The sequence below is a fragment of the Grus americana genome, chromosome 24 (assembly GCF_028858705.1).
Source record: "Grus americana isolate bGruAme1 chromosome 24, bGruAme1.mat, whole genome shotgun sequence".
Taxonomy (NCBI): Eukaryota; Metazoa; Chordata; class Aves; order Gruiformes; family Gruidae; genus Grus; species Grus americana.
In genome coordinates, this window is record NC_072875.1 from 3260083 (window position 1) to 3285315 (window position 25233).

The 25233-nt window shown below is 59.4% G+C and overlaps 1 protein-coding gene across 13 annotated transcripts in view; it reads left to right on the top strand.

The window, feature by feature from the left end:
* The first annotated feature begins 1233 nt into the window (after positions 1-1233).
* Positions 1234-25233, top strand: part of ZBTB16 (zinc finger and BTB domain containing 16) — a 62151-nt gene continuing 38151 nt past the window's right edge. For 5 of the 13 annotated variants that reach the window (XR_008574114.1, XM_054803418.1, XM_054803413.1 and 2 more), the window contains exons 1-2: positions 1239-1385; positions 1867-3198. Coding sequence is in view for 12 of the 13 variants with exons in the window: in XM_054803418.1 (XP_054659393.1) it covers positions 1937-3198 (1262 nt within the window). In the remaining variant the exon portion in view is untranslated. Of the gene's footprint in view, positions 1386-1862; positions 3199-25233 lie in introns of those variants that run through there. The other 8 variants (XM_054803420.1, XM_054803425.1, XM_054803416.1 and 5 more) reach the window with 5 other exon arrangements.

Consider the following 25233-nt stretch of genomic DNA (forward strand, 5'->3'; position numbering starts at 1 on the left):
CAGCAGAGTTATAACCCCCGAAAAAATAGGGGTAGCTGATGCCTTACCCTTAAGTATACTACCGCGAGCGCTGCGTTATCATACGCGTCTAATAACCCGAGCAGCGCCGCCTTTCATTGTGAGGCCTCCGTTATTAGGCTGTTCTCGTTAAATGACTGCTATCATCTGGTCCCAAAGTACATTAAATCCCATTATAATTATAAACACACTTCCCCATAACGTTCTCCTTAGATTACATTTGCGCTGCTTTACCCCAAGGGTATCTTTGTACTAATACCGTCCGTATTTGTTGTTTTAGCTGACGACGCCGGGCCCTGCGCCGGCTGCGGCGTGCCACGGGTAGCGCTGGGGAGGGAGAGGTCTGCGGTGCCGCTACCGCACGCCGCCGTCGTTGTCGTCCCCAGGAGACCGCGCGGGTCTTTCTTTGAACGCGCCGAGCGCGGGCACCGCTGGGGTGCCGGAGCGCGGGTGCGTGACCCTGGTTAAGGATGCTAGGCGAGATGCGCCCTTGGCGTGGGGTGTCTCGTGGCCCACGCTCTACCGCTGCCGTCAGTATTAGGGTGCCGCCGGCATTTTGCCCCCTTCCCAAGCCTGCTGTCGCCGATCTTTGCCGGCAGCCCTGTGTCGCCCATCCTCGGGTGCGGGGACGCGCCACGTCCCTATACGCAAGCGGTGCTGGCGTTTAATCTGGGCAAAATAAGCCTTACTGGGGTGACACGTGCTCGGTGTCGCGTCGTGCCCGCAACAGCTCCCACCCGCAATGCGTCGCCGAGCCCCAGAACCCAAAACTTGGCTTTCTGCTTGGTTCTTTACCTTCTTAAATCTGGGCGCCCGCCTCCCCTTAGCACGGGGGTCGGCTTTTCAAACCCGGGCTTTGTGGCGGCGGGGAGGTTTCGTGCGCGGGGGCCGGTTCCGCGTGTGTCCACACACACCCCCCCCCGTGTCCGTGTGTCCCCCCCCCGCCCCGGGGGGTGGCTTTTGTTCGCGGGCAGCGCGGTGCTCGCCTCGCCTCGCCTCCCCTCCCGTCGGGGCGCGCAGCCGGCGGCGGGGCCCGGGGCCATCCGCGCTGCCGCCGGTGCCCCGGTTCCTCCTCCATGTTTGTTGTCGGCAGCGCTGTCCAGCCGCCGCCCCGGCCCCGCTCGGCGCCCCGCAAGGTGCCGCGGCGGGACCGGGGATGCGCGGGGCGGGGCCGGGGGGGGGGCGCCCGTACTCAAGATGGAGCGGGCGGCGGTGGCGGCGGGGGGGCGGCGGGGTGGGGGCGGCCTGACGTGGGCGCGGGGCGGCCCGTGGGCCGGCGCCGCGGTGATTTGCTGCGCGGCGCGGCGAGCGGCGGCGGCGGCGATGAGAGCGGGCAGTGCGAACTGCCGGAGCAGCCGCCGGCCGCCGTGAGTGCGGGCAGGGGGCGGGCGGCGGGCTGCCCCGGGCCCCCCCCTTCTCCTCCTCCTCCTCTTCCTCCTCCTCCTCTTCACCGGGCCCCCCGCCCGCCCGCGGGGACGGGGCTCCGCCGGCTCCCGCCGTGCACCTGATGGGGCTCGGCGGGCGGGACGGGGCGCGCCGGAGCCGAGCGAGCGGCGGGGGTGGCGGGGGGGGGATGCGCTGCGCTGCGCCCCCTTCCCCGGGCGGCGGCGGCGGGGACGCGGCTCCGCCGCTCCGGCAGCCGCCGGCCTCCGCCGAGCCCAGCGCAGAAACTTTTCGGCGAGTCGCCGCCGGGCTGCGGGCTAACCTCCTCTCCCTTCCTCTCCTCTCCTCTTCTCTCCCCTCCCGGCCCTCCTCTCTTTTTCCCCCCTTTCTTTCTCTCCCCCCCCCCCCCCTTCCCTCCCCTCGCTCCGCTCCTCTCCCCCCTCCGCCTTTTGTTTTCGCAGATAGTCGGCACACAAAGCTAGTCCCAGATTTGAGCGACGGCGAGGCACCCTGATGAGTGAGCCTCGGGAGCGCAATGGATTTGACTAAGATGGGCATGATCCAGCTGCAGAACCCCTGCCACCCCACCGGGCTGCTGCACAAAGCCAACCAGATGCGCCTGGCGGGGACGCTGTGCGACGTGGTCATCATGGTGGACAGCCAGGAGTTCCACGCGCACCGGACGGTGCTGGCCTGCACCAGCAAGATGTTCGAGATCCTCTTCCACCGCAACAGCCAGCATTACACCCTGGACTTCCTCTCGCCAAAGACGTTCCAGCAGATCCTGGAGTACGCCTACACTGCCACCCTGCAGGCCAAGGTCGAAGACTTGGATGACCTGCTCTACGCCGCCGAGATCCTGGAAATCGAGTACCTGGAGGAGCAGTGCCTGAAGATCCTGGAGACCATCCAGGCCTCCGAGGACAACGACGCTGAGGTCGCCATGGCCGACGGAGGCGCCGCCGCCGAGGACGAGGAGGAGAGGAAGTCGAGGTACATCAAGGGCCTCTTCGTCTCCAAGCCCACTGGTGAGGAGAGCAGCTATGCCGGTGTGGCCGGCCAGAGCCTGCCGGCAGCCACGGCAGAGCAGAGCCCCTCCGCCTCCGCTTCCTTCGGCCCCCTCTCTGCCATGAGCCCCACCAAGGCAGCAGTGGACAGCTTGATGACCATCGGGCAGTCGCTGCTGCAGGGCGCCCCGCCGCCCGGTGCCCCCGAGGACTCACGCCCCACCGCCACCCGCCGCCCCCCCGGCCTCGCCGAGGTCAAAACCGAAGCGATGCAGGTGGACGACACCTCCAGCCGCGACAGCCCCCGGGCAGCCGAACCCGGCGCATCCGGCGGGGAGAAACCCGACGAGAAGGGCAAGGAAGGGCCCGGCACCCCGACCCGCAGCAGCGTCATCACCAGCGCCCGTGAACTGCACTACGCCCGCGAGGAGGGTGCCGAGCCACCGCCTGAGCCCGGCCAGGGGCTGCCGCCGGCGCCAGAACCGTCCGCTGCTGCCCAGGGCGAGAAGCCCCTGGGCATCTACTCCCTGCTGCCAAACCACAAGACTGAGCCGGTGCTCGGCGTGCCGCCCTCCGTGGCGTCCGCCCTGCACGTGCAGCCGGCCCTGGCCGTCTCTATGGACTTCAGCGCCTATGGGGGGCTGCTGCCCCAGGGCTTCATCCAGCGGGAGCTGTTCAGCAAGCTGGGGGAGCTGGCGGCCGGCATGAAGACGGAGAGCAGAGCCCTGGGCGAGCAGTGCAGCGTGTGCGGGGCAGAGCTGCCGGACAACGAGACCCTCGAGCAGCACAGGTGGGTGCCGAGGCCGCGCCGCTGCCTTCCGTAGCCGGGCGGGCGGGATCTCCACGGAGGGTTGTGGTTTCCGGACGGGCGTCGGGCGCGCCGCTGCAAAGTTCCCGGCGCGTACCCCGAAACCGGGACACGGAGTGAGGGCTGTCGCAACTTTTCCCGGGTCTGGCAGCCATGCCAGAAGGTTCCTTCCAGCGAGTGCCGGCTGGGGAGGGCAGCCCGGACGTGGCTCGGGCCGTAGGTGTTCCCTGCTAGCACGAACCCCGCTGGTATCCCTGGCCGGTGTCCGCCGAATGGCTGATGGTTGCTGTGTCCCGTCCGTCCCCCCCCCCGTTTAGGGATCTGCCTGTAAATGGCATGTAAAGGGATGTCGTGGGGTCGGGCAGCCCTCACCCACCCTCTGCCGCGAGCCAATCCCCCCCCTGCTCCGGCACCCGGGCGCGTCGGTGCGGGGCGGGGGGGGACGACAGACCTGTGGGATGCCCGCACCCAGCTGCGGCCATGGCGTTGGGGCTCTGCGCGCAGCGCCTCACCAGCCCGGTAGTTTTACGTCGCTCGGCTTCCCGGTTTATGAAATATTTGCACTCTGCGCAAAGTAACGCGTAGGTCAGGCTGGGTAACGCTGGGGCGAGCGCAGAGGGCGAGCGCTGCCACAGACCTGCGGGGACGGCTTTGGGGTTGAACCTCCGGCGGCTGCGGATGCGATTTCGGGGCTCCTCTGCTCGGGGCTGGGATGGGGGGGGGAGGGTAGGAATCTTTGTGCTCACGCCGAGCCCCGCACCTCGGGCAGCTGCTGCGGGGCGGGAGCGCGGCGGTCGCTATCGGCACGTGCGTTCGGCCGTCTCCCCATCGCGGGGTCCAGAGCTCGTTCCCCAGTTTGGCCGGGGAAGGGAGTCGTGCTAATTACCGCGCCTAAATCAGCATCGCTGGTCAAACCCCTCGGTGCTGGGCGTGCTTCGGCGAGTGCCGCGCAGCCCTGGCCCCCAGCGTGGCTGCAGCCCTGCGGCGGGACGGCAGCGTCCTGCCTTGGGGAAAGGCAACGCCGGCACGGCACCCGAGCCGCTCCGCGCACTGTGTCAGATTTTTAATGAATCAACAGGTTAATTAGTCCTGACGCACGTAACATGCTCTAGGGACGGCGGCCGTGCCGGCACGCGTCTCTGGCGGGGGAGTTGGTGTGGGATGCGCCGGTGTCGGGGTGGCAGGTCTCCGGTATGGGGTGGCAGCCGCCGCTCCGGGGTTCTCAGCCCCGCACGGGTCCCCAAGTGCCAGCAGCGTCGCCTCTCGGTCCGGCTGGCTGCTCGGACCCTGCTGAGAGCAGCCCTGGCCCCTTGCGGGGGTCCCCCGGCTCTTTGTGGGTGCACAGCAGCTTTTGGCTTTGTTCCCCTGCCTCCGGAGCGGGAGAGCCGGGGCTCACGTTCGTTAGCTAGCGTGCCCCAAGCTGCCTCGGCGCGGCTCTTCCCCGGCCGTGCGGTGATGCAGACCGAACGTCACCGGAGGAGAGCTGCAGTGAAGGCTCAGAGAGAATTTTAACGTGCTTTTCTGCCACGGCCTCGACCATCTCCCTTTCCCCCTCCGAGCCCGTGAGCGGCGACCGATGCAGCTGCAGGGAGAGGGTGACGCCGGGGCTGCCCGGCCGCCCTCGCAGGTCAGATCCTTCCCCGTGCGCCCGAGAGATGGGGGAGCGTGGCCCGGCCCGTATTTCACGTCGCCTTCCCGGGCTCGCCTTGTTTTGACAACCGCGTCTGCGGTCGTAGCTTATTTCTTAATTATTCATGATCCTTATCGGGCGGCTGGGTAAGCGCCGTCCTCCCAGGGGCTCTCGGGTCTGACCCAAGCGCCGTCCCCTGCAAGCGAAGCCTCAAAGGCAATCGCTTAAAGCCAGTGCCGAGCTCCGTTTGGCCTCTTCTTGCTTTCAGACAGATTACCTGGCGCTGGCAAACTTTGCGGGGCGAGCCAAATCCTGTGAGCCATTTTTAAACTGATCTCTAAGACCGTCCATGTTGAAAGGCATTGGGCAATGCTCAAATGAACTTACACCCGCCCCCAAAAGTCTAAATCTAAGGCGGTTTGTGTGTAGACAAGGTCTCACGTGGCTTTTTTTATGGTGTTTGCTTTCTAATACGTGGTGAAAATTACCGTTTCGGGAGGATTTGTGGGATCCTGTTGTATTTATGGAGCTGTTAAACAGCATCTCCGCTAGACCGGGATCTGTAACTCTTTGCTGGAGCAGGTCTGGCGACGGTGGCAGCTGCGCTGTGCCGGCTATGGGCTCCCCTCCGCCCCGGTGCCTGGCGGAGAGGGGGTCCGAGGTGCCGAGGCATCACCTCCCCGAGCCGGCTGGGTGGCGGGGGCAGGATGTGCTGGGGCGGGGGGGGGGCACCGCGGCGTTGCTCGTCAACTGCTGGCTTTCGCTGACCTCCTTCTGCTGAGCGTTTGCTGCTGTGGTTTTGCTTTCCGACCCCAAAGCGAGTGCGGAGGTGCCCAGTGCTGAGTCGTTCCCGGCTGCCCGGGAGGGGCACCTCCGGTACAGGCCGCCCCGGCAGGATGCTCGGCCGCCCCGGCGGGATGCTCGGCCGCCCGGTGCGATGGCTTTCGCCTGCTGAGCCCCAGCAGGTGACAGACGGAGCCCGAACCCGTCCAGAGCCAACACCGCTCTCTCTGCGAGGAGCGCGACGAGCCAGCGCGCACCCTGCCTGTTTACGTTGCGCGAGCGGGTGTATGCATATGGCGGGTATGTTTGTTTACGCACACACATGCCTATAGAAGCATAAATATATATGTTTATAGTCTCGGAGCCTTCTGAGCATCGTTCCTGTCTTCGTTAGCATGGGAAACGCGCGCGGCAGAAAGGGGAGCGGGGGGCCGGGCTGGCTTCTTGCCGGGCTTTGGCAGGCGCGTGGCGGGGCCGCTCGCCCCAGGTGATGGAGGGTCCCCGAGGGACGGTCGTCCACCCCAGCCCCGTGCAGGAGCGTGGCTCCGCGGCCGCGTCGTCTGCACCCTGTCGCGACACGGGCAAGTCGGGAGCGCCGAGTCGTGACGTTTCGGTGGCAGAGTGGCCGCGAGCCTCGGTGCGGACTCTGATTGGGGTTTTCGGGTCCCCAAACCCGCCAGCTGCCGTGTGATCCGTTGTTGGTTTGGGTTTTTCTCTCCTTTCCCGAGCTTATGATTTTGACTAATTGAGTGGATATTGAGTCGGCAACTCTTTAATTTTTTTTCATAAAAGGTTTCCTTCTAGGTTCAGCAAAGTTCAAACTTAATCTAATGTTAGTATCGATCGTCGCTTCTAATTGCGGACAGAAAAGCCATAGTTCAGCGGCCCTTTTTGGGTTGGTTTGTATGAAGAAAAGCCTCCCGAGCCACGACGCGAGTGCCGTGCTGAGCCCCGAGTAATTTTTCATCGGGAAGTTAAATACTTTAAAACTTTATAAAAGACACGGTTCCATTTTTTTGTAGCGCCGACAGCAACCGGGGAAGACTGCGGGGGGGGATGCGATTCGATAAAGTTCCTTAGCGGCGCGGCCGAGCATCCAAACGCCGATGCTGCCTGGGAATTCACCCACCGCAACGATGCCACTGGCTGCCGGCGTTGCGTGCCTGTGCGAGACGGAGACGCTCGCCTGGAAAACGAAAGTGCTTCGTGGCGATGGCGTCGTGGGGCCCGTGCGGGTTGGCAATGGGTGGCTGCTGCCCTGGGAGCGGTTTTTGGCTGCAAGGTGCCTGTCGTGGGGGCGGGGATGCACCTTGGGGAAAAAAAGCCGCCGTGCGAATTTTCACGCCCGAGTTTGGCGTTTTGAGGTTTCGTGGCAAGACGCGTGCTCCGGCAGAGTACGTTAAGAGTGGGAACGAGGAGGCTCGCTCCTCCCTCTTGGCTGCTGACCAGCCGCGATAGCCCAAACCGCAGAGTTTTGCCCGTTTCCGAAGCGCAGAGGAGCAAGCGGATCTGACCGTCTTGCTTCCAGCGGCGCTGGCGCACGGCACCGGGAATGGATGCTCCTGCCCGTCTGGCGTGCAGGACCGGGCGCTGATGCTCCCGCCAGCCCAAAATGCTCCTGCTCGGGCAAACCGCGGCTTCCCGTGGGGATCCAGGTCCTGGTTACTTCCAACCTGTGATGCAGGGTCTGCTACCGGCGCGGAGCCGTACCGTTGACGCCGTAGCAAACTCGAAGTAGCCGCGTAGGGAAAACGTTCCGGCTTTTGGCTCTTTCTTTGCCAGCATCACCTCCGTGCGTCTCCGCCTGGATTAGCTGAGCGTCGTACTACTAATGCTATTAGGCACGTTGGCACCGCTCGACATGTCACAGTGAGAAACAGATGCAGTATACCATTAAAGCAATAAACGTGATAAATCGGATCCCAAGTGCTTTGTGAGATGTTATTAGTGTTAATTTTGGTAGCCCGATACAGTAGTTGTTTTTTATTTTATTTTAAGCATTCGGCAATTTATGTTCCGCTGCGCTTGGCTGCCACCGAAACTTTAAAAAAAGGAGGAAAAATAGAAAACAAGGGGGGGGGGGGCGGGCAAAAAAAAAAAAAGCAGCCAGCAGCCCCCCCCCCCAAACTCTGCCCGTGATTACTTCCAGAGTCCGAAGACGCCTCGGCAGCTCTTGTTTCTTGCTGATGGGCCTTATTAACGGCACCTGGCATCATAAGGGGCTAATGGAAACCAGCGTTCCTGGCTGCCTGGCCGCTGCCGCCCGGCTCCGGCGGCGCGGGGCGGCCGGGCGAGGAAGCTCTTATTAGCTTTATGGGCAGGGGGACGTGCCCCGCTCAGGAAATGAATGTTGCAGCTAAGGTCCGCGGCGCTGACCCCGAGCGTGTAACCTGTGAGCGCCGGCGGAGACCCCGCTCAGGATGCTTGGGATTTCGGGGCTCTCTGGTTCTTGTCATAGGCAGAGCGGGGAATACGGCGTGGTATGTTGCAGCCTTGAACTTTTGATTTATTCAGTGGGGGACTTAACCGTTTCCATACTCGGCTCCGAGTGCGGAGGGGGGAAAAGCCCCCTTTGGCTTCCGTCTTATTCCATCCGTGATTCCGCACCGTTTCAGTTGCGTGGGTGATGCGTTTTAAAGCGCAGCTCTGAGATGCCCATCGGAAAACACCAATTTCAGTTTTTCTTTAATTAATTTCTTTTTCTCTCCCCCCCCCCCCCCCCCCCATAACTTTTGCACCTTCCCCAGAGGATGCTTGTGTGCCTTCCAACCGGGCTGCCTTCACCTTGCTGCTTTCCCAGGGACCGGGCTGGGCGGATGGGTGCCCACCGATCCCCCTCGGCCGCAGGGTTGGGACCCTGACGCTTAAAACCTGCCGGATTGAGGACGCTCAGGGTGGCTTTTTCCCCCCAAAGCGCGCTCGCTTGATGTCGCTCACAGCAGTTCGATTAGCTTTGCGCAGCCTTTTCGGCTCTGGCTACGACTCGTAGAGTGACGTCGCTTAAAAAACGTATTTATCGGCTGCGCGGAGGGACCCTCGGAGAGCCCGTGCCGTTTCGGGGGTGACGCTGTCACCTTTTATTTTTTTCCCCGTCTTTTTCCCCGTGGCGCGTGGGAATGGCGCAGCGCAGCCCAGGCAGTCAGTGACGGAGCATCCCTGCAGCCTTCCCCGCGATGTCGGCTCTTGCGTTACACCGGCGCGTAAATCTGTTTTCCTTGGGTAGAGTAAAACGATCTGCGTTTTCCTTTTTGCTCGCAATTAGCAAGATTTTTCTTTTACTTCCCCCCCCCCCACCCTTGACAGCTTCAAGAGAGGCTTTAAATGAGTAATTACTAAATATTTCCCGGCAGCCAAACACGGGGCCATGGCATCTCCTGTTGCAAAAGTGAAAAATATTTCTGTTTGCAGTTAATTTTAGTGGCAGGCAGATCATGTTAACTGGGTGTAATTGCTTCCAGATATGGCAGAGGGTTTTGTGTGTTGGGATGAAGGGTCTGGTAAGTGCTCACTTCCTGTGTAAATTAGCCTATTCCATTCATTCCTCCTCGCCCGGCAGTCCTGGCCTGTGTCACTCTGCCTGCAAGGTTGTGGGTTTGGTTTTTTGTTGCTTTTTTTTTTTTTCTTTGGGGTTTTTTTTATTTATTTCCCCTGGCCCGGTGTTAGGGAGCTCAGCGCTTTGTGGCCGGTTTAGTCCTTCGCTGGGTATGGCTCCCTCCTTTGCCATCGCGGGCCAGCGCCGCCGGGATGCGCCGGTGCCCGCATCCCGCTCTGCCTCCGGTGCCCGCATCCCGCTCTGCCTCCGGTGAGCGCCCAGTGCCAGCAAAATGCTGGAGCCCGGTTGCAAAGACGTACTGCAAAGCACCGGCCTCACGTTTGTTCTGGGTATCCTTTATCCTGCCTGAAACGCTCGGTACCGGATTTGAACGCCAGTTTTGCGCTGGTGGTGCTTTGGGTAACGCCCGCGGCCGACGCGGGGAGCAGCAGGTAGAGCAGCGCACGCTGCTGGGCCGCGCCCTTTCCCAAATAAAGGCGGATTCCTCGGGTTTCTGACAAGAGCGTCCGCCGGCTCGGTAGCTTCACAGCCAAGAGCGTCGCCGTGAAATTTGGGTTGTAGGCGCGAGGCTCCGCGCTCTGGCCGGGGGCCAGGGCTGCCCGTATCGCTTTCGCTGCAGCGTTCTTAACTGATTTTAAGTAGATTACGGCTGGACGCGTGCCCCGCCGCGCCGGTTTAGTTTTCCGTCGGCCTTCGTCGTCTTGTTGCAGTCTTATCGTCGCGTTGTTTAGCGAGCGAGCTGGCGATACGCGATTGAGGAAATGCTTCTCCGCGTAGGCGCGAGCGCTGCGAGGCGGATCGAGCCTCGCTAGAGCCGCCCGCCATAAATCGGTGTTAAACACCCTGCTTTGTTACCGGTGTCGGCGCAGGAGATGGGCTGTTTATCTGCGTGTATCAGCCGGGCTGATAACCCCGTGCTCTGTTTAGTGCTGTACGAGGAGCGGACAGCTTGCTGCGTGCCGGGGCGGGGGGGGGATGCGGTGCCGGATGCCGGCAAGGGGGCAAGACGAGGATGCCGGCACGGGCGATGCCGTGGTACTTGGCCTGACGCGCCGCGGAAGGGACCTCTGCGCCCCCCTCTCAAAAAAATGCCACCTCCCTCTGTCTGCGAAGGCGGCTGGCGGCAGCGAGGAGGATGCTTGTTTTCACCTTGGTGACCTATAAAGGAGGCCGAGTGGAAAAACAAAGAGAAACTAAAAAAAAAAAAAAAAAAAACCCCAAAAAACCCCAAACACCAGACCGTTTCCATCGCGAGGTGGGAAAGAGCGGGGGGTGGCGGCTACCTGGGCAGGCGGGCTGGTGGTCCCTGCCGTTGGGAGGGCGCCGGGCTCTTCTCGCCGTCTGAAATAACTGCGCATTGCCGCGAGGTCCAGCTCGGTTTTCTCGCGGAGAGGCAGCAGCCAAGAGCCGTCCGCCTGCCGAAATGCCCGGGCCGCTCCCGCCATCGCAGCCCTTCTCCGGCAGAGCCGAGCCTGGCACGGCCGACGTCCCCTTGCCCCAAAGGCTGAAAATGGGGTTTCCCATTGGTGAGGACCTGTGCTGATTTATTTTTATCTTTTTTTAAAGTAATTCCTAGGGACTCGTTTAACCGCACAGTGCAATTCATATATATATATATATATATAAAAAAAAACCCCACATAGCTATTGCCTATCGTTTAATTTTCATTCAGATTTGCATTCGTGCAGCGGGTACTGTGCTGATGACGACCCATGTGCTGCTCGGAGCTCCATCGCGAGTGCTGGAAGCGTTTTTCTGCTCTTGCCCCCGAGTTTGGGGACGGAGCTGGGCTCTCCCTGCGCTTTGCCCTTTGTCACCTTCCCTCGTTCTCTTCTCCGCGCATTATTTATAGTAAATCATATTAGAAAGGAGCGCTAAGGAGGAAGTGTGATTCATCTTCCTTGAAACCGGCGCTGACATAAATAAAGGCAAAGTGCTTACTACGTGTTTTTTATTATGGTATTTAGGGACAGGTTGTACTAATCTCGGCGTGCACAGACTAAACCCGCGAAGGCTGCGACTCTAAGAAATTCAATTTATCTGCGGCACAGACTGCACGTTTAAAAAAAAAAAAAGAAATCTAACCAAAACCCAGCCGGTCTTCTTGGAAGCGTGCACGCGTGGCAGCACGAGGCTTTTGGGATGGCTCATCGCTTTCCAGATTTTACTGGGTGTTGTCTTTTGGCTTCTGGGGGGTGTGCTGGGGCTGGCATGGGAGCAGGGACAACTGCGAGCTCGGGCATCCTCGTTGCTTGGGCGTATCACGGCTCTGGGCTGAGATGCTCAAGTTGGTCCAGGAAAGGGCTACCTGGGGCGGGGGCGGGCAGAACTGCTGGGGAAGCAGTGAGGGGATGCTCGGTGCAGAGAGACGCCCTGTAAACCGCACGAATTCGGGCTGCCGGCGGCACAGCGAGCGACGGATATCTTATCTCCGGCTGGGCACGGGCTGCGGTCGCAGCCTGCTGCGCAACACACACGATCTGCCTTTGCGTGGGAGAGATAAGGCGCATGCATTGTGCAACGCCCGTGCCTCGCCGGCCCCTCGCCCGCCCCCCTCTACCCGTGCGGTGTCGGCCGGAGGGCACGGGCGATGGTGCCGTGCGCGTTGCCAGCGCCGGGTCCCCTCCGCTGGCGGCACACGGCAAGCCCGGTGCACGCCGGCGTGGGGTGGTCAGAGCTCGCGCGCCGGGGCCCCTTTCTGCGAAACAGCGCGGTGCTCAGAACCGAAACCCTCTGTGCCTCCCTACTGGCTTCGTTCTACTATTTTTACCAGTAACACGGTGATTTCCTCTTCTCCTTCTTCCTTCCCCCTGTTCGTAGAAAACGTCCCAAGCGCCGAGAGCGCGCTTCTGCGAACGAGAGCAGTGGCCGGAGGAGCTTGTAGCGTGCAAAGCCTCTTTGGGCAGCTCTGCCCACGCTGCCCTCACTTTTTTTTTTTTTTTTTTGGGGGTGGGGGGGAGGCCCCCGCAGCTGCCCCATCTCACCAGGAGCTCGGGCAGCGGATGCTCGGAGCCCGGCCCCCTCTTGCCTTGCACGCGAACCAGCGGCGTGCGATGAAGCCGGCAGAAGCCCCCCTTCCCTCCGGCAGGAATACTGGAGGAAAACCCTTTCCCGCGGTGGGGAAAAAAGTGAAAAGGAGTTATTTTGGTTTCCTGGGTGCTTGTCTCCTCTGGCTCTCAGGAGAACAGGGGAAACACCGTTCTGGCTTTGCCGTGCCTTTCGGTTCGTCGTCACCCCGGTCGAAGGGCAGCATTTTGTTGGGGTTTTTTCGGGGGGGGGGAGGGGGTGTTGGGTTGAGCTTTGCACATCTGGGGGCTGCGGGGAAGACTGCGCGTAGGGCAGGGGCCGTGGGAAACGGGTGCCACGGTGGGAACCGGGCCGCGGGGTGCTGAGTCAGGGCAGCACCGGGGCTGCCCGCAGCCCTGCCGCGGGAGCTGGGGAGGGGCGCCGGGATCTCGGGATGCAGAGGCAGTCGCTCGTATTGATTTCTGGCTTATCTGACCCTTTAGCTGGAGGCGGCTCTTCCCTCAGCATCTAACCAAATGTAACTTAAAGCAGCCCAGAAACGTATATCATCCTTTCCTTGCCTTCGTTAGGGCTGGCCGACACATTATTTAGCGGGGCGGGAGCTGCCCCAGAGCAGCCCAAGAGCTCGCGTCGGACCTCGCTGTTGGGAGAGAGGCTGGTCCAGCTGCGCCCGTCCAGAAGAAGATGGGAAAAGAGGGGACCCTGGCGATGGGGAGTCAGCTGGAGGTGGAAAGCAGCTCCCTAATCAGCACCTTTATTGCGAAAGCAAACGAAGCGGACGCTGGCGACATGTGGGTTGGGGAGGGGGCCATCAAACGCCGCCGCTGCTGCCATGCAACGCCGTCTCGTGCAGCTGCGGGCACCGGTGCGCCAGAGCCTGTTTGCTTTCCTCTCCTCCCCTGCCCGCTTCGTTTGCTTGGACGTTCGGTGCCCGCCCCGCCGCTGCAGTTGGTGGGGGCTGATAAGGATCGCTGACCTAGAGCGAGCGATGGGGACTGTCTTCCTGCTCAAAATCAAAAGAAACCCACGCTGCATTGTGTTCGTACGGGTGTCGCGGTTTAACCCGGCAGGCGGCTGAAACAACCGCGTGGCCACTCGCGATGGGGCAGAGAATCGGGGGGGGGAAAAGTAAAACTTGTGGGTTGAGGTAAAAACAGGTTAATAGGACGGAAAAGGGAGAGAGTAATAATAATAATAACAATGGTGATAAAAGAATATACAAAACAAGCGATGCGCAGCACAATCGCTCGCTGCCTAGCTAGTTCCCGAGTGGCCAGCTCCCCCCCTGACCCCACCCAGTTCTATACGGAGCGTGACGTCATACAGTATGGAATATCCCTTGGCCGGTCCGGCTCAGCCGTGTCCCTTCCCGGCTTCCCGTGCGTGCCTCCTCGCTGGCAGGGGCCTGAAAAGTCCTTGACTTGGTTGTAAACACTGCTTAGCAACAACCAAACGTCGCCGTGTTATCGGCGTTATTTCCATCCGAAATCCAAAACACGGCGCCGTACCGGCTACTAGGAAGAAAATTAACTCTGTCCCAGCCGAAACCAGGAGATACGGCCAGGCTGGGGGTCTCCCACCGCGGCTTCTCGTGTGGACGTGCCAACGAGCGGGGTTTGCATCCTCGGTGCTCTCGTGGACGGAGCGTTTTCGGTCCCCAGTGTCAAACGTGCGGCCGGGTCTCTCTGGGCTTTGGTGCGGAGTAACCTCCTCCCTGGGTCAGATGTGGTTGGATTTTGGGGTTTTTTTTTTCCCCCCTTCTTTACGTACGTTGGCTTAATTCTTGCATCGGTCTGCAGCCGCGCCATTTTCCCGTGGTGGGATTTTTGTCACTGTTATTAGCTAATGAGCTGATTCTTTTGCCATTCTTAAATAACTCTGTTTTCCCTTCAGCGCAAGAAAGGGAAAACGTCGTTTCTTAATAGCGCAGCTCTCAAAAGTCATTGAAGGCATGAATTTGCCATTCTTTCGCACAAATGCGCGGATTACCACGCTTTTTATTACCGGGACTTGAATTGCTGAATCATGGAAGCAGGGCAACGGGAAATGTTTGCATACACGATTTTGGGGGCGGGTTTGGGGGGGAAGGCTATTTTTAAAGCTGCTGTAGCAAACCGGGGTGTTTTTTTTCCCCTCTCGCCGCAACGTCGCGTGGAGTCTGTGGTACGGGATGCATCTGGGTTCCCGGTGCCGGGTCGGGCTCGGATGCACGGCGGCGGTGGCCCCGGTCTGCCCGGCCATCCCCGATGTGCAAAGTGCTGGTTTACTGTGCGCTCCGGGTGGGTGTGCACCGGTCATCCCCTGGGTACCGTCGCTCTTGCCTCTTGTGACCAGGGTCCGTGGCGTTTCTATTTTCAATTACGTTTTGGTCACCTCTCGTACGGCATCTGCCCTGTGCCGCCGGGGTCAGGGCCGAGTTAGCCGCCGGCGTCGGTCACCGTGTTACGAGAAATAATCGGAGGGACGGTAAGGATGGATGTTAACACCAGCCTCCCGCCGGTTTAGAAACAGCATCTCTCCTCCCTCCCCCGGCATGAATAAATCATGAGCTTTGCCGGTCCCGGTTGTTCAGCCCAACAACTAATGGCGCGGCTCTTGCCTGTCGAGATGCCGCAGCTGCTCGTGCTCTGGGTACCAGCCCCTCTCCGGGCGCGGGGGCTTTTCCACCAGGCGCCGTAGAGCTGCAGCCCTCGGCGGGGCTCGTTAAACAAAACTCCGTTGGGATTGCCTATTCCCTTTGATTCTCCCCGCGTCATCTTCTGCCGCATCCTGGCTCTGCGTCCCGGGGCGGGGGTTTTATTATTTTATAGGTGCCATAACACTCGGACCGCGTCGTGCGCTGGTGGCCGGCGCGGTCTCCCCGCCATCCTCCTCCTCGGGATGCTCTTCAGCGGTAAACAGGGAGCCGTCGGGCGGCTGGAGCCACGCGGGGGGCTCTCGGCCCGGATGCAAACCCGGCTGCCGGCATTTGCGGCGCAGCTCTAAGCTGATCGCCAAAAGGACGCGCTGGGGAGCGGGAGAAGAATTTTCACCCAGCAAATCGTTCTTCTCGTAAGAGCAGATTTGAAATCTATTGAACTTTTCGGTGTCCCGTACCCCTTTAAATGTTTCGAGCGCGTTCTCACCGATGGGTTACCTTTTCTTTGCTCCCCCCCTCGGGCTATAATTAGTGTCCTTTACACAGAATTGCCTTAGAATTGGATTTGAAGAAGATAAGAATCCAATTACCAGTATTTATCTTGTAAATTCCAAAAGATCTACCGAGAGGCACTGTATAAAGAGGATTTTTTTTTTGTAATGGCGACTATCGGACGATGACTAACTATCGGGGCGAAGGCATGGGTCGGACGCCGTCGTGCATCCGGGAGGGCGATCGCCTCCCGGGTTCGCTGTCGGGGGGCTGAGCATCCTCTCTGCCCCCGTGGGTTTTGCCGGTCCGGGGTTGGTACCCAGGCGCAGGAGAGCTGGGATCTTTGCTTTTGCAGCTCGTCCCACGTGGGCTGGGGGACAGAAAAGTCTTCCGCAGGCAGCTTCTCCCCCTCTTTTCCAGGCTCTCCCGCCTGGCTTCCCTTCCCTCCCCGCTCTTGGATGACTAGGCAAGTTGAGCACCAGAAATGGATGGAGGTAATTTCGGTGGGCTCTGTTTTGACAGAAATTAAGCATCTGAATTTAAATTAAGGAGATGGAGAGCCCGGGCAGCTGAGACTATATTTTCATAGCGTAAACAGTTGCGGAAGAAGATTAATAGCATCTGTGTAAACACTCCGCCGTAGCGGCGAGGGGGTTTGGTTTTTGGTTGGGTTTTTTTTTCTTCTTTTTTTCATAGTTGGAAAATAGTAAGGACGGCTAGAGGCAAGAGCCGCCGTACCTCCCCTCCCGCTCGCCCACGGCACGGCGCGCACCTTCAACCTCTCCGTCCGTCCCGCGGTAAATATCTCAGCCGCCTTCAGCCCCGCTCTCCCTTCTCGCAGTAAATTACATATTAAAGTAGCCTGGTAACTGAGCACCGGTTGCTGCGCGATAAGCTCCAGGAAATCGATATGTTTGCCATGTGCCTGCTTGTTTATGACACCTGCCTGCAGAGCAGTTGAGCAATGCTCCGCGTGCCCGGGCTGCGCTTCGCGGGCTCGCCTCCTCCCGAAACATGGACGGCTTTCGCAGGAGGGGGTGCAGCAGCACCCCTTGGGGGGGTGGGGGGGGGGGGTCCCCCCTCCCCGAACATGGGGTCCGCACGATGGCGCTGCCCGAAGCTGCCCGGCAGCATCCCGTCGCCGAGGTTGGGGGGAGGCGGAGGGGCGTCAAATGACGCGAGCGATGGTATTTGATGATACAGAGCGCGGGGAGGCTGGCAGGATGAGAGATCGGGTCGCGTCTTCATCCGTCTTCGGGGCTTCTCCCCGGCCCCCCTGCGGGTTTCCGCTCCGCTTCCATTTGTCACCTCCCCGCAGCAGGTACCAGAGCAGAACCCGGGGCTTTACGTACTCGTTCCGTGTGCCCGGGAAGGGACGGCAGCTGCCTAAGTGCACGGTGCTTTACGGGAGGGGGTCGGTGCCGGCGCCACGGGGACCGCGTTCCCCGGGCGGTCGCCGGCATGATGCCGAGGACCCATTGGCCGCATCCCGGTGCACGGTGGATGCCCTGATCCCTTGTCCTGCTTCCCCTTGACTTCAGAGCCCGGATGCTCCAAAAGTTTGGGCGCTTTGCCCACACCGAGGGTGGCGGGCACCTGCCGGTGGGGCTTTGGGATGGGAGCATACGTTGTGGGGTTTTTTTGGTGGGTTTTTTTTCTCCCCCACCCCAAATCTCGAGCTAGCAAGCTGCAGTAATTGACCTTTTGACCCAGATATGAAGTTGGGAGGTAAAAGACACAGCTTGCAAGATTTTTGTAAAACTGTTGACCTCTCACAAGATTAACTCGGAGATAATAGTAATTATAAACAGATTACGGTGGGTCCGATCGATAGCGAACTTTACCTCCTGCCTAAAACCTGAAGGTCGGCGCTTTAACCGCAGTGAAGAAGATAACTACCGCGGGTTTTCACGCCATCGCCGGCCAGTAAACGTCCCTACACGTAGGAAATCCGTGAGTTGAGCCCCTATGGTTTCTGTGGAACAGGGACCCACGGGACGACGGTTCAGCGCATCGCCCCAGCGCGGGGTGTTGCGGTGCCGGAATCCCAGAGGGAAACTTGGGACACGGTGCAAACCACCTCGCTGGGTGCCGGTACCGGCATCCCCGGATGGCAGCTCCCTCGAGATGCTCGGGTCAGGAGGAGTGAGCGCGGCGGGGTAGCGCCCAACTCCGAAAAGGCGCTTTCTCTTCGCCTAGCTTTTAATTGCTTGCTTTCACTTTTTATGTATAAAAGATTGTCCATTTAATTAACTTGAGAACGCAATTTCAAAAACGCTAATGCTTTACACATGACGGCTCTTAAAATACAAGTAGCGTTCCAGTACTGCGCCGTGCTTCCTTAGCCTCTTGCGGGTTATTTTGGGGAGAAACGATCCCCCCACCCAGCCAGGAATCAGAAAGATTTGGGGCGTTTCATCCTGGGTTCACCCCATTAGCATTTCAGGGCCGGCGGGAGCCCGGCTTTGGCGATGCCGGTGATTCCATCCTCCGTGTCCTCGTCTTTCTGCGGGGCGTCACCTGTTAGCGCCTCGCCAACAGCACCGTGAGACGTAGCATCTTCTCTCCCGGGGACGGCGCGGGTGCCGGCCGGCGTCTGCCCCGGGTGCTGGGGATGCCGCGCTGCGGCGGCGACGGGACGGGGGGCGAGGGGGTGGGTTTCGCTTTTCCGCAGCACCGGCATGCAGGTTTCCTTTCTGCGGGTGTTCCTCAAACCCACGCTAGCCTTGGGGTTCTCTTTTTTTTTTACCTTTTGGGGGGAAAAACAAAAAAAAAAAATTTTTTCTCTCCCATCTGCATTAACGCGTGCCTTTCCCCCGGGCTGGAGCGGGGAAACCTGGTGGGAACTTTGAGGCGAGTCGCTGGGTTTGTTGTTAAAAACCTGCACGCACACCAACCTTCCCCCCCTCCTTCCCCCCCCCCCTTTTTTTTTTTTTGTAGCTTAGAAACCTCTCTTTGTGGCAGAAGGCTGGGAGGGTTTGAATACCACATCCAGGCGTAGGAGGCTGACTGAGACCATACGGCTTTATCATTCATTAATTCCTGCGCTCATTCATCCCCCTATTTAAACTTCTCTGTAAAGACGGGAGCTACAGATGGTCTTTTGGTACCCGCTTTAGCCTGCAGACCTCGGCCCCGACAAAGGGGTACAGAGGGAGCAGCAGAGTGTACAAAATATTTCCAACCATTAGAAATCGAGGTCTCATTCACCGGCGGCTCCTGTTTTGAAAGCGAATTTATGCGAGAGCATCATAACCCGCCAAACGGGGCATCGCCAAGAGTCGGGCTTAATTGAGGGGCAAGCGTTAGCCGCGGTTCTGCCGGCCGTAATTGCGCTTTAGAAACCGGAGGAGCGGCAGCGTAGCTTTAGCTGCGTCCTTGCCTTTGTGTTGCGTCATGTAAAAACTCTGCTTTCTCCGCCGACGAAGGGAAAAAAACCAAAGATGGCTTTTTCTGCCCGCCTTGGCTTGATGCCGCATCCCTGTTACCCTTCTTCTCCTGGTAGAATCGGCGACCATTAGGGCACCCCCAGGCGCGACACCGCGTCCCCGCGCGGCGAAGGGTGACGCGCGGCGTGCTCAGCAGGGACGCCGTAGTTTGGGCCGGCCGGCAATTTGCTCCTCGCTTTTTTTGCTCTTTGCACCGCGTTCCCAACCCGTTCGGGTTTTCGTTTTGGAGGAGGAATTGCCGGTCTCGCTGGCTATCGGGGGGTGGGGAGGGGCGGGGGGGCTGCTGGGGTGGATTTGGGACGTTTCCGTAGTAAAAAGCCTCGCTGGCCGCTGCTGAGGGGCTTGGAGACCCAACCTGGCACGCGGCGTTTGCTGGGCGCGCTCGGCCCGTTCTGCGCAAAAAACAGGGTCCAAAAGTTTTCTGGTGGAAAAACCGAACTCTGCGATCCTGTTTTTTTACACACGCTGTGCTTAAATATTAACACCAATTGAGCAAATTGCCTTTTAACTGCCTTTATTTGCTTTCATTAACGGTATAATTTAAAAGCTCCCAAATTTGCATGGAACCTGTTGTGCACGTTGGGGGGGGGGGGGAAAGGGTGCGTGTTGTGGTGTGCGGGGCTGCTCGTAAATTAATTAATCGTCAGCAAGGCTCCTTGGGGAGGTCCCGAATTGCCAGGACAGCTCAGCAACGCCCGCGCTCTTGGGTTCGGGACGCCGCGTACTTTTGGCCGGGGCCGGGGTGGGGTGGGGGGGGAGTGCGGAGCGTGCCGTCAGGGCTGGCGTCCCGCTCGTAACTTGGCTCGCCCGGGAGGTATTTATTTATTTTTTCAGTAAAACACATCGCAGGCTGAGCAAAACTAATTACGCCGCAGCTGAAGGCAGCGCTCTCCCTATTAACGCGCCAGCGTTCAAACTGATGGGGAAAGTGGAAAAAATAAAGGAGAAAGTTGCCCGTCTCGTGCCCCCCTCCCACCGTGCTCCGTTCTGCCCCAAGCTGCTTGCACCCCCCCTCGTTTTTCGCAGTCGCGGCTCGTGCCGATAACCAGCGCTTTGCGTCTCCACCTTGGGAGCTTGGGTGGAAAACCGGGCGGTTTTGCACAAGCAGCCTGGGTGAAAGCATGCGTCCTTCTCCGGGACGGCTGTCCCCGCGTTCCAGGGGATCCTGGTCTTTGCCATCCTTGGAGCATCCCGGGAGGGGGTTTTCCAGGGGGGAACACCCATTTCCGCCTGGCGCTTCTGGTTCTGCCAACGCTGCAACACATTTCTCGCTCGTGCGTTTGCCGGGGGGGGGGAACGGCTGGCACCTTTGGGGGTTTTGGGGCACCGGTTGCTGTCGCACCGACCCGCAGCCTTGTGCCACCGGCAGCAATGCCCGTACGGCCCCGGTGCGGGACCCTCCGCGATGCTCCCCGGCTGGACGCTGCTTATCGACGCCGATACCGGACGAAAAGCCAGCCGTGCTGGGGCTGCGGCACCCCCGAGTCGCTCCTCTTGCCGCCACCTCCGTGCCCCGGGCTCTCGCCGAAGGCCAGCACAGTGCAGATACGTTAATTTACCAGCTCGACGAGGTGCGTAATGTTCATCTCCCGGCTTCTAATTGGAAATAATTAGTCCTTCGTCAGCCCCGGGAACTCCTGAGGAAGCGGCGCAGACCCAGGCCGAGGTGGCAGCGCTGGTGGGGGGGCGGGAGGGGACGCGGCTGCGGCCGGGAGAAGGCTTTCCGGGGAAATCCTCGCAGATCCGGGGGGGGTTTCAGCCTGTCTGAGGGCATCTCCCTGCCGAAGACGGGCTGTGTAACAGCCGAGTCTCGCGGTTTCATTAATCAAAGACACTTCCACTGCCCCTTTACAGCAACACAACTGCTGCGGCTGTCCCTCGCTGACAGCTCCCTAATTCATCTTCCCGGGGAAGGAGCCGGGGGGGGGGGGGACGGGACGGGACGGGACACGACAACGACACACACGCGACACCCGCTGCCGCTCTCCGCTTGCACGCCGACGCTGCAGCCGTCGCCCGCTTTCGGTGTGTGCCACGGGCGCATCGTGCGTGCCACGGGGCACGTGTGCGTGCAAGAGCTTCGGCCCCTGGCGCTTGGCAAGGCTTTCCGCGGAGGCAAGCGTCGTGCCTTGGGTCCCCCCACCCCGTCCCCGACCTGCAAAACTCTCCTGTAGAGAAACGCAGGGAGATTTCGGCAGGCGCTAGCCTTCATCCTTGAGGCATGGAGGGTGGGAAAGTTTATGATGGCATGCGCTGCGTCCCCTTAGCATCCTTCCCAAACTCCCAATGACCGCGTCCTGGGAGCCTGCAGCCAAAACCAGCCCCCCCCCCTCCCCGGGAGGGCGCGATGCGACACGCAGAGCCGGGTGGCTGCGGGTAGGAGTTGGGCATCCTTAATTCTAGCCTCAACAACACGACGTTTTGGAGTCGCTAGCGCTAAGGAAGCGTTTTCATCAAAGCGCTTTATTCGTCTGTGGGCTGACATCTGGAGAGCGGAGATAGATATTTTCCTTAAGACCGTATTTCCAAGCCACGAGCTCTTCCCCGGCTGTTAATTAATCCTTTGTAGTTTAGCGACTGATGAAATCATGACTCTATGAAATTTTAATCCTTGCGCTGTATAGGCGCAACCGACATTATCAGAGGACCCCAGGTGTGTGCTTGAAATTAGTTTGTTGAATCTCTTGCATATTTGATTACCTTATAAAACTCCTCGGGATCCGGGCCGCTCGCTGGAAAGACGGCGTTTGCCTGTAATTTGTGCCCGTTCCCGGCGGGGCTGGCATCGAAACGCGAGCGGGCACGGGGCGGGAGAAGCGGGATTGGGACTCGCGGGAGAAGAGGATGCCGTGCAAAACTCGCCGGGAAAAGACAACCAAGCGTAAAGTCGGCAGAGGGGGATGCGCCCCGCTCCCTGAGGATGAGCTCGGCGCCGGGAAGCAGCTCCCACGCTCGTCCCAGCTCATCCCTCTGCGGGGCAGCCCCGTGGGTACCACCCGGCTTCTGACCCACGTCCAGCCCTCGTCACTGCAGAGAGCGGAAATTTGAAATAAATAATAAATAAATACACAAACGAACGAATGGACCCCCCTCCCCTGAAATTCCTGCCTCTGTTTAAGCAGTTCTTTGCCCCGGCATCTTCTGGGATCTCCCCGGGGACTTTTGTCGTCTCCCTCGTCTCCCTGGGGAGCACCGGGATGACGCTGCCCCGACCATCCCGGGACCCGGCCCCGTGCCCCAACCGCCCCTCGGGGTGGGGAGGAAGGAGCGAGCGGCTGAGGCCGGCGTTTTGCCGTCCGTGGACCGGCGCTGGTTCTCCAACGGCGCACGTGCTGCTAAGGAAACCAGATGATGGAACATATTTTTAAACTTGGAATCCGTGAACCGCTTATTATTTCTGAATTAGGAATCAAAACATCTGTGTAATCGCGCTGCTGCGGCGGCGGCAGATGTACTCGGCGCTAAGGTCACTTTGCTTTTCTGTCGAAATTCCGTATTATTTTTAAGAATAAGCTCCCCCGGTGCTCTGCTTGACGCCTCTGACACCCATGTCATGTTTGCTCAGCGCGGCGGGTGCGATGCCAAGCGCGGCCCCGCGCGGGGTCAACGCCACCCAGGGAAGCAAACGCTCTTCTCTTCGCGTTCGGTACGTCAGTGTCACCAGATGCCCGAAGAATGGGGATGATGATGATGATTCTTTTTTTTTTTTTTTTTTTTTGGACGGCTGCATTAGCACCAGTTATTCTAAGCCAGGGCCACGTGCGTGTTGGTGGTGAGTTAACCCCTTGGTACCCACGCTCTGGCCCGCTGACAGAAGCATGAAAATTTGGAGCTTTTTCCGTCGGTCTTGAGCGGCGGGAGGTGTTTCCTCACCACCCGAGATAAATCCGACCGCTTCCCATCGGGTGCGTGCCCTGTGGATGCGCAAGGGGAGCGCTGGCGGGGATAAGGCTCCGACCCGGGAAATCCCACGCAATAGCGATTATTGAGCAAATAATGCCGGTCTGAACCCAGGGCGCTGGAATAAATTTAAAAAAAAAAAAAAATAAAAAAATCTATGTGCTGCCCTATTTGCTGTGGCCAGTCCCACTTTTCCCAGTCCATGGGCGCCGCTCCCGGTGGGAGACGCTGGTAAATTTGGGAGAGTCGCTGCCCTTTCGCAGGGTTTGTTTGCGGGCAGGGCGTCGAGAAAGATTTTAAAGCACGCTTTTGGCGTTTTTGCGCTCGCCTTTTGCACAAGGTGTGGGGTAAAGCAGGAGGGATCCTTTCCTCGGCTGTTTGGGAAAGGGGAAGCGCTGGCATCCCGGTGAGACGATGTCAGGGCACGGCGTCTGGGTAGAGCTCGTGAATTAGCTCACGGTGAATAGAAATATTGTACGGGCAGGGAGGTTTAGTGCTCTGTTGATAGCTATCCCCTCCCCCCCCTCCTTTTTACTTGTCTAAAAGTTCAGAAATAGTAAAATCTTTATTTCCAGCTCCCGTAAGCTTTATTTAATTTATTATTTTTTTTTTTTTTTTTAATAGGAGCAGGGGTGGTTTTGAGGGCGGTTTGTTATTTATTCCCCCCTTCTTAATTTATTAAACGGAAAGGAAGGTCTCTGCTCCCTTCCCCCTTCCGCGTGCCCTTAATAGCTCTCCCTGCTATTTTAATCCTCCGGGCTGGGAGATGAGGGCAAGAGCGGTGGCCGTGCAAGGAGCCGAGCCTCCCCAGCACCACGTCCCGCGGCCGGCCCGATGTCACCGAGCGTCGTAAATAACCGCGTCGGATGTAAAACTCTTATCGGAGGATGTATAACGGCGGCTTTTTCGCAGGCGGCTTGCTGCCCGCTGACCTTGGCTTTCGGCGAGATCCCCGCTGCAGATGAGATGTGGCACCGCCACCTCTATCTTGATAAAATAGATCAGGGGATGAATCGATTTTCATATCGATTTACCCGGGACGAGGGAGGCGTGGGTGGAAATCGGGCAGTGGGGATGGGGGTGGGTTTTTTTGGGTTGGGGGGAGGGAATTATTCAACTTGGTTGTCCTGGGGTGCACCAGTCCCAGTTTGCCTGCCCGGTGCCGAGCATCGCATCGTGCGTACCGGCCGGCAGCCGCCCCTCTGACGGGGTACCGCAGCTACAGCTCGGTATAAATAAAATCAGAAGGCTCCTATAAAACTCTGTTATTGCTGCGGCACAAAGTTAGGACCGCTTGAGGTTTCTGCTCCCTGGCTCTCGCGCGCGGCAATGAATATTTTATAGGAAAGGAAATACTTAGCGTCTGAATCTTTTTATAGCGCCGCCGCTCCCGCGGGCGGCAACCTGCCCCCTCGCCCTTCGCCGCCTCAACAGGTATCGAGCGAAAAACTCCGCTGCGCTCGAGCCTTTCCTCAGCAATAAAAAGGGGTTTGGGGTTTTTTGGGGCGGGGTTTTTTTTGGGTTGGGTTTTTTGGTTTGGTTTTTTTTTTGGCCTTTTCCCAGTAGCCGGTCGCCCTGCCAAGCTGCGCCCCAGCCCGGAGATGACAAAGTGCCCTTTAGTTAATTGCAGAACGGATCGCCTGGAGTTAAAAGTTCTGATTTATACGACTATGGCTCTAACTGCTCAATAACACGGGCCCGTAATCTACTTTCATTTCAAACAGAAGGGTGATTTATGGGGCAGCATGCCGCTTTAGCTCAGAAATGAGGTGTTCAACATATGCTCTGTTGACATAAATTTGGAATTTATCGTTCCTGTCAAAACTGCCTGTTGGACAAAGGTGCGCATTAAGGCAATAAATGGCTCGGAATAGTTTTCTGTCAAATTTCCTAACCGTTGCGTTCACTCTGTTTGAGGGGGAAAATATACACTTAAAGGTAATCAAACGGCCAAAAGCCACGCGTCTCGCTCGGCGCGGAGGGGAGAGGGGGCTCTTCTCCCCGCATCCCTAAAAAGGGGTGATGGGGAGGGGCCGGGCAGCCAGAGACCCTTAAATAAAAATAGCGGAGGGCTGGTTTTTGCGCGGGTTTTTAGATGGGCAGAGCGGGAGTTTGCTTGCGGTGTGGCGGCGGGCCACTTGCGGCCGTCGTTGGGTACCGGGGGCTGCGCTGGTATCCATGTCCCCCCCGGGGGGGATGCTCCACCGAGCCCCCCCCGCATCCTGCCCCGGGGATGCTCCGCCGAGCGTTTGCCACCGATCCCGGCCTTTTCACACAAAGCACCCTGTGGGGAAAACTCATAATTTTTTACACCGCGCGGTCTCGCTGGAGTCGCCGTCCCTTTGAAGTGCTTTTTGCGGGGCGTTTACAGGCCTTTTTAATTACCGGCAGCTTGCGAGGGGGGCCAGCCTCCCGCCCGGCTTTTGTTTGCCGGCGCTAAGGTGGGGAGGGGGTGTGCGGGTATCGCCCCACAGTTGGTTTATATCCCAGCCGGACTCGCCAAATCTCCGTGCCGGGGCTGGGTCCCGGCCCCGGGACGCCCCAC